The 9,514-nt window shown below is 37.6% G+C and overlaps 1 protein-coding gene across 1 annotated transcript in view; it reads left to right on the top strand.

Annotated features, from left to right (window-relative positions):
* The window catches only part of LOC121322189 (nck-associated protein 1-like), a 54,558-nt gene that overhangs the window by 12,616 nt on the left and 32,428 nt on the right, over positions 1-9,514 (top strand). Inside the window, 1 exon segment of the mRNA XM_041261780.1 lies at positions 4,845-4,937. Within this exon segment, the coding sequence (XP_041117714.1) occupies positions 4,845-4,937 (93 nt within the window).

Raw genomic sequence — 9,514 nt, forward strand, 5'->3', positions numbered from 1 at the left:
AACTGAAACAGAAACAGCTGTGTAGGAGGAATAAAACTGGATGAGGAACAGCCAAACTCGGCTTACAAGGTGAGGTTGCTGAAGACAGTTTGCTGTCAAAAGTCATACACCATGGCAAGACTGAGCACAGCAACAAGACACAAGGTAGTTATACTGCATCAGCAAGGTCTCTCCCAGGCTGAAATTTCAAGGCAGACTGGTTTCCAGATGTGCTGTCCAAGCTGTTTTGAAGAAGCACAAAAAAACGGGCAACGTTGAGGACCGTAGACGCAGTGGTCAGCCAAGGAAACTTACTGCAGCAGATGAAAGACACATCATGCTTACTTCCCTTCGCAATTGGAAGATGTCCAGCAGTGCCATCAGCTCAGAATTGTCAGAAAACAGTGGGACCCTGGTACACCCATCTACTGTCCAGAGAAGTCTGGTCAGAAGTGGCCTTCATGGAAGACTGTCACAGAGACGGCTGAAGTGGGTGGTGTCAGAACCAGGAAGGAATGGAATACACATAGATGATGTGAAATGATGAGGATGCTTGCTTGCTCCGGTTTATTATAAATAAAAGGTTTAACAAACACGAAAACACAGGACACGGCACTGGTAGCCAAAATACAAAAACGGACTAAACTTAACAAAATGGTGCACGGACAGACAATGACAAACACGGTGAGTTTTGAACACACAAGTATCGTGCTGGTCCCACCAGCATGCAATAGCAATTGTAATTATCACTCTCCTACTCTCCCGTTCTCTGCTCACCGAACACCCAACCGCGAGTGGGTGAAAACATGCTGTTTTTATGCAGCTGTTCCAAGACTGGATTGCTAATCAATCATTCAATTGGAGTCTCTGTACAACTGAATGTGAATTAATAAAGTGCAATGCCCAGTGCTCACATATTACATTTTACTTGCACGTGAAGTGCTGTGCAATCCTCGTGCCTAAATACACACATACATTTTAAACACTCGTGTTACACAGACCCATTTATATCCCGTGTACCAATGTCTATACACAAACATTTAACAAACCACACGCAACATAACAGATAATATACACAGGGGCGGGCACTTTGTCACGAAGACTTGTGCCCAAAAATCCATACCTCCGACATGGAAACAAGGCCAAGCGACTCAATTATGCACGAAAACACAGGAACTGGGGTGCAGAAAAATGGCAGCAGGTGCTCTGGACTGATGAGTCAAAATTTGAAGTATTTGGCTGTAGCAGAAGGCAGTTTGTTCGCCGAAGGGCTGGAGAGCGGTACACGAATGAGTGTCTGCAGGCAACAGTGAAGCGTGGTGGAGGTTCCTTGCAAGTTTGGGTCTGCATTTCTGCAAATGGTGTTGGGGATTTGGTCAGAATTAATGGTCTCCTCAATGCTGAGAAGTACAGGCAGATGCATATCCATCATGCAGTACCATCAGGGAGGCATCTGATTGGGCCCCAAATTTATTGTGCAGCATGATAACGACCCCAAACATACAGCGAAAGTCATTAAGAACTATCTTCAGCGTAAAGAAGAACAAGGAGTCCTGGAAGTGATGGTATGGCCCCCACTGAGCCCTGATCTCAACATGATCGATTCTGTCTGGGATTACATGAAGAGAGAGAAGCAACTGAGGCTGTCTAAATCCACAGAAGAACTGTGGTTAGTTCTCCAAGATGTTAGGGCCAACCTACCTGCCGAGTTCCTTCAGAAACTGTGTGCTGGTGTACCTAGAAAAATTGATGCTGTTTTGAAGGCAAAGGGTGATCACACCAAATATTGATTTGATGTAGATGTTTCTTCTGTTAACTCACTTTGCATTTTGTTAGTTGGTAAATATAATCTATTAACATGTCTATTTTTGAAAGCATTCTTACTTTTACAGTATTTTTTTCACACCTGCCTAAAACTTTTGCACAGTACTGTGTGTTGTTTATATATATATATATATATATATATATATATATATATATATATATATATATATATATATATATATATATAGTGCCTATAGAAAGTGTACACCCCCTTAAACATTTTTTCACATTTTGCCTCAGTTTCATGCATTTAAACAAGGATTTTTTTCCACTTATCTACACACCATACTGCACACTGTTAAGGGGGAAAAGTTTTTATTGAGAAAAACTTATATATTAAAAATACAAAACTGAAAGATCATAACTGGATAAGTCTCCACCCCACTAAATTAATACTTGGTGGAAGCACCTTTGGCAGCAGTTACAGCTGTGAGTCTGTTGGGATAGGTCTCTACCAACTTTGCACACCTAGATTTGTCAATATTTGACCATTTTTCTTTGCAAAACTGTTCAAGCTCTGTCATGTTCCTTGGGGAGCGTTGATGGACAGCAATCTTCAAGTGATGCCACAAATTTTCGATTGGATATAGTTCTAGGCTCTGACTGGGCCACACAAGGACTTTTACTTTTTTGTTCCTTAGCCACTCCAGTGTAGCTTTGGCTGTGTGCTTTGGGTTGATGTCATGCTGAAAGGTTAACTTCCGTCCCAGTTTCAGCTTTCTTGCAGAGGGGAGCAGGTTTTCCTCAAGGACTTCTCTGTACTTTGCTCCATTCATTTTCCCTTCTATCCTGACAAGTGCCCCAGTCCCTGCCGATGAGAAACATCCCCATAACTTGATGTTGCCACCACCATGCTTCACAGAAGGGATGGTGTGCTTTGGGTGATGCGCCGTGTTGGGTTTGTGCCAAACATAATGCTTTGCATTTAGGCCAAAAAGTTCCATTTTAGTTTTGTCAGACCACAAAACTTTTTGGCACATGGCTACAGAATCTCCTGAGTGTTTTTTTGCATATTTCAAACAGGACTCAAGGTGGACTTTCTTGAGTAATGGCTTCCTTCTTGCCACCGTACCATACAAGCCAGATTTGTGGCTGTTTGGGATATTGTTGTCACATGCACACTTTGACCAGTCTTGGCCATAAAAACCTGTAGCTCTTGCAAAGTTACCATTGGCCTCTTGGTAGCCTCTCTGATCAGTCTCCTTCTTGCTCAGTCGTCCAGTTTGGAGGGACAGCCTGATCTAAGCAGGGTCTTGGTGGTGCCATACACCTTCCACTTCTTAATAATCTTCTTGACCGTGCTCCAAGGGATATTCAAGGTCTTTGATATTTTTTTTATACCCATCACCTGATCTGTTCCTTTCTACAACTTTGTCCCGGAGTTCTTTTGAAAGCAACTTGGTGCTCATGGTTGAGTCTTTGCTTTGAAATGCACTACTAAGCAGAGGGAACCTACAGGAATTGCAGAATTTATCCTGAAATCATGTGAATCACTACAGTTTAACACAGGTGGAGGCCACTTAACTTGGTGTGTGATTTTGAAGGCGATTGGTTACCCCTGAGCTATTTTAGGATTGTTATTACAAAGGGGGGTGGACACTTATCCAAAAGGCTTATACAGAAGGTGAAAATTTTGAAAGGGGTTGTAGACTTTCTCCAGGCAGTGTGTGTGTATATATCATATATCGCTAACTATATATATATATATATATATATATATATATATATATATATATATATATATATATAATCTACAGTGGTTTGCAGAAGTATTCACCCCCCCTACCAATTATGTCACATTTTGTTGAATTGCAAATAATGTATGCACAGTTTTTCAAACAAACTTTTTTTTATTAAAAGCTGTATATTGCTACCAAAGGTGGTTCTACCAAGTATTGACTCACGGGGGATGAATACTTATCTAACCAAGATGTTTCAGCTTTTTTATTTTTCATTAACTTGTTTCACAGTAAAAATTCTCTTGCCTCTTCAAAGTGTTGAGTAGGTTGTGTAAATCAAAGGGAAAAAAAAATCCCATTTAAATGCATCAAGATTTCAGGTTGTAACACAACAAACTGAAGACATCCAAGCGGGGGTGAATACTTACTACAGGCACTGTATATATAGGGATTGCATTTTAAATATCCAAAACATCTCTGCAAAAAATAAACCTATAGATCTGCAAAACTTTTAATGCAAGACTGTGTTTATATATACTGTTGCACGTATTGACGTTTTAACAAAGGGAAAGTTATTTAGATTGTATTTCAACAACGTCCTTGTAATTACACAAGGCGGCAAGTATATTTAATCAGGAAATGTAGGATGTACAGCAGTTTGAATCTTTATACCTTGATGCAGGATCCATTAAAGAGTGCCCATCTCATTACTGGTAATTCTGTTCAACGACTTTTGCAGCAAAGATTGAGAACAGCCACATATACAATCTCTGAGATAACAGGCGTTTTTACATTTAAAATCCCCAACCCCTTTAGTCACTGCATGTGTACTGTAGTTGTAAAATGATAGGTTAACAATTTATGCTGTACTTTATAATACCCCATAGAGTTCACTTAACAACTGTGACTGAAGGGGATATTTTGTCATCACGAAATGCAATGCTTTTAAGATTCGTTGATATAGTTAGTTGGCAGGTGACTAAATAATCATGGGGTTAGCCTTTGTGAAATAGCCTAACACGACTCAAACCTTATAATTTTGGAAGCAAAACATACATAATATCTAGTCTACACTAACCTTGCTTTGCATTCAGATTTACTTCAGACTTTACTCGCATCAATCTCGGCATACCAAGAGAAAATACTTTGACTTATTTGTTAAAATGATCTAGTCGATACAGAAATGGTCACTTTTTTTATTTGGTGACTTGTTTAATGGTCTTTGCAACAATCTAAACACGTGCGTTATTGCAAGTTAATTTTTGGCTATTGCTAAAATGAAGCCTGTTGATGTGTTTGTTGGTTCTGCTGCAGTATAATCCTGGTCACACCTGTTTACTACTTTATCTATTTATGTTACAGCAACAGCTTGCACAACTACAAAAAGAAAAGTCTGAAATTCTAAAGAACCTTGCTTTATATTACTTCACCTTTGTTGATGTCATGGAATTTAAGGTAAGTACCATTTTAGCATGCACTTAAATATTTTATATCTACCATGTCTGTTCTGTGTGTAATATGTATTATATATATACACACACACTCTAAAGAAGTGGTAAAATGTTTACTTATGTGCCAGATGTATAACCGGTCACATGACAAATGTCACCTAATTCATATTTATTTACGCATTAATTTTAGTAATTTATCATCAGTAGTCTATCGCTTATCAGACTGCTGTAGTGCCACAGTAAGGACGGATATTATAAAAAGGAAGGGGTGCAGCAGAAAGATTGACACTGGGGTGGGTTTTATAATCGTTCAATCTGGCGCTTCCTTGGTGCTCTGTGTGTTTATGCCTGTAGTAGGTGTGGTATGGTAACAGTTCCACGGCCGGGTTGAATAATGTTAATGACAAGCGTTTTTTCTGAGTTCTTTCTATATTTAAAATGGCATCTCTAAAAAAAAAAAAAAAAAAAAGCCACGTTTGTAAGTATTTTGAGGAACCGGATGAGAAAACCGTGGTATGTAAATAATTATGCCAAACAAAATTGCCATACCACTAAAACAGAAGTTCAGTGCTTCAGTTTGAAATAAAGACATTCAGAATTATAGTGACTGGAGCTACTGATGGCAATAAAAAGCAAACATCCGTAACAACGTTTGCTATAGATTTGGCCGAACAGGGCGTAATCATGTGCTCCCCTATGAGCACAGTGCGTGTGAATGGTGAATGCAGCAGTTTTGAAATCTATGTAAGATTATCCCAATACTGTGGCGAAACATAAAACCATAACAGCGAGGCTGGAAAAACTTAAAGAAAATTGTGCTGCAGCTGTTCATACAAAACTTTCAAAGGGAGAAAAAGTTGCAATTACCACAGATTCATGGACCCCATTCCCCAATCTTCCCATAGGTGGAAGGATTTTTAACTTGAAATTGTAATGTAAGCTTTTGGACCGATGGACGTAAATGTTTAGTACAATTTTTATTTGTATGTTGGAACTACTGCACTAAAGGACCCGTGAGACACACTTCAAACAGGTAGGCTAGGCATCTCTTTTTACAAGGTAATGTACAGTTGTGTGGAAACGTGAATTTGAATACTTTATGTAATACTTGACCGTATACAAAAAACTGCACAAAAAGTCAAACGTTATTTTAATTAGTTAATATGTTACTTGATTTTGTGTTAATTTGGCATTTAAAATAGGACTTGTGGCAGTATTTGGGATGTTTGTTTACACTAGTACAGTATGTAGAGGAGAGTGGTGTTTGATTACAGTACTCGGAAATTGTAATACTGAATTACTCGTCTTGAGCAACAGTAGATCTCAAAAATCCCACCGCTACTATCAAAGACCGCAAACTTTTAAATCTGAGGCAGACTTTTTCATTTCAGTCACAGTGCTCTTTAAAATTCCAAAACATTGTACTATTTTATCCCTGATAATGACCTTTTCTAGAAATGGAAGTATTTCAACTTTTTTTCAATTGCAAGCACAACTCTGTTGCTTTCCTGTAGCCATTTTGCATTAGTGCTATACAGTGGGTAATGTAATTTTTTTTTAATTATTATTATTAAACCATATAATTTTGGGCAAAGTTTATATATATATATATATATATATATATATATATATATATATATATATATATATATATATATAGACACACACACACACACACACACAGCTCTGGAAAAAATTAAGAGACCACTGCAAAATTATCAGTTTCTCTGGTTTTACTATTTATAGGTATGTGTTTGGGTAAAATGAACATTTTTGTTTTATTCTATAAACTACTGACAACATTTCTCCCAAATTCCAAATAAAAATATTGTCATTTAGAGCTTTTATTTGCAGAAAATGACAACTGGTCAAAATAACAAAAAAGATGCAGTGTTGTCAGATCTCAAATAATGCAAAGAAAATAAGTTAATATTCATTTTTAAACAACACAATACTAATGTTTTAACTTAGGAAGAGTTCAGAAATCAATATTTGGTGGAATAACCCTGATTTTCAATCACAGCTTTCATGCGTCTTGGCATGCTCTCCACCAGTTTTTCCCATTGATGTTGGGTGACTTTATGCCAGTCCTGGCGCAAAAATCCAAGCAGGTCGGCTTTGTTTGATGGCTTGTGACCATCCATCTTCCTCTTGATCACATTCCAGAGGTTTTCAGTGGGGTTCAGGTCTGGAGATTGGGCTGGCCATGACAGGGTCTTCATCTGGTGGTCCTCCATCCACACCTTGATTGACCTGGCTGTGTGGCATGGAGCATTGTCCTGCTGGTAAAACCAATCCTCAGAGCTGGGGAACATTGTCAGAGCAAAAGGAAGCAAGTTTTCTTCCAGGAAAACCTTGTACATGGCTTGATTCATGCGTCCTCACAAAGACAAATCTGCCTGATTCCAGCCTTGCTGAAGCACCCCCAGATCATCACCGATCCTCCACCACATTTCACAGTGGGTGCGAGACACTGTGGCTTGTAAGCCTACCCAGGTCTCCGTCTAACCATTAGACGACCAGTTGTTGGACAAAGCTGAAAATTGGACTCATCAGAGAAGATGACCTTACTTCAGTCCTCTACTGTCCAATCCTTATGCTCTTTTGCAAACCTCAGCCTGGCTCTTCCTTGCTTCTCATTGATGAAGGGCTTTTTTTCTAACTTTGCACAACTTCAGCCCTGCCCCTAGGAGCCTGTTTCAAACCGTCATCGCCGTGCACTTCACCCCAGCTGCCGTTTGCCATTCTTTTTGTAGGTCACTTGATGTCATGCTACGGTTGTTGAGTGACATTCGAATGAGTTGGCGGTCATCCCGGTCAGTGGAGAGTCGTTTTCGCCCTCTGCCGGTCTGCAGCTTTGTTGTCCCCAATGTGTGCTGCTTGACCTTGTTCTTATGAACCGCCCTCTTTGAAATTTTAAGGATGGAAGCAACCCTACGCTCACTGTATCCCTCTGCCAGTAAAGCCAGAATTTAACCCTCCTTTTCCTCACTCAAAACTTTCCTTTTCAACTCTTTGGGCATGGTCAGTAGTATATATATATAAATATAAAGTAATAGGTTCCTGTTTTGTGACGTTTAAATGAACCTTTAAGAAACACACTATTCTAAAAACATAATATCTGAAAATGTGTTCAAAATGTATATAATTATATCTTCACAAGCAACTTGAATTACAACTATAAATATAAACATTTCTATATATGCTTCGATGTTACATGTTTTTTTGTTGTTATTGTCTGTGTGTTTTTTTTGTGTTTAAAGTCTTTGTGATGTTACAGCGTGATTTGCTTATTTAGGGTTTATTTGCTTAGATCATAATTTAATATAAACACTGTGTGTGTATGTAGATATGGTTTAAATGTTTAAATTCTGACATTGCAAAGCATTTAAATGTTCATAAAAATCGGAACCCTAATTTTGTATTCGATTATCATATATAGGAATTTATCAATGATAGTCGATGCATTTTATTTCTTAAAATCAAGAACAATAACTAAAAACACCATTTTGCATAATAGCTAAACAAAAAGGCACAACGTACATTCAAATTAGAACACTAATAAATATAACAAAAAAAAATACAAATACAAAGGACTTGAGTTTTTAACAACTGAAAAGAATATGCATGCGTCCGCTTCAGATGTTCCTTTAACGTTGTAATAATAATAAAAAATACAATATTTTAGCAGGAGTAATTTCTATGTCCAAAAGCAAACCATTTGAATTAATCTCACAAATTTTGTTAATTTAACCATCATTCTAAATTCGTAATATTGCGATATAATCCAAACACAACATGCTTTGAAACAAAAGAAGGTAATTGGTAGATTTAATACATTTAAAACGAAACAAAAAAAAAAACATATTGCCTTATATTTTTAATCAAGAAAACTTCAATACAATGGGCAGGATTTTCAAACACTAATGTTATTGTATCAAACTCGTGGTATTGTAACGAGAGCTTTAGTAACAATTGATTTTCAAAGGAAACGTGTTAATTAAAGCAATCTATTAATGCTTTGAAATTGATGAGGTGAGATCATTAATGAACGTGTTTCGCGTTAACAAGCATAATTGTCTCAAGTCACGTGCCTCACTTCCTGTTTTATCGACTAAAAAAGGGGAACTCAATCAAAATGCATGTTAACGAGATGAAGAAAAATTAATGGAAGCATAATTCGCTGTTATGGAAACTACTAGCGTACAGCGAGACGGCTCTCTCATCTGCAAGCAGCAGCCAAATGGAAATTAAATTAAAAAAAAAATGTGTCTATTGTGTATAATTTGTAAAGTTCATTTAAAATTTTGTCCTGTAGAATGTACATATATTTAGATAACTTCATATAATGCAGATTTTACGATTATCTGGCATGTGGGTAAAAATCGGATGGCACAGATTTATAATAAGATGTTATAATATGTGAATACGGACATGTGGAGGTGAGAGTGTACATTGTACAGTGTGGGGGGAGTCCAACAATATTGCAAATACATTGGGCAAAATCCATGTCAATGATCTCGATCACATTAGGTCATGTCCGTGGCGATATCTTTTGAAAGCAAGCCCCATATTGCACTT

The sequence above is a fragment of the Polyodon spathula genome, chromosome 10 (assembly GCF_017654505.1).
Source record: "Polyodon spathula isolate WHYD16114869_AA chromosome 10, ASM1765450v1, whole genome shotgun sequence".
NCBI classification, from domain to species: Eukaryota; Metazoa; Chordata; class Actinopteri; order Acipenseriformes; family Polyodontidae; genus Polyodon; species Polyodon spathula.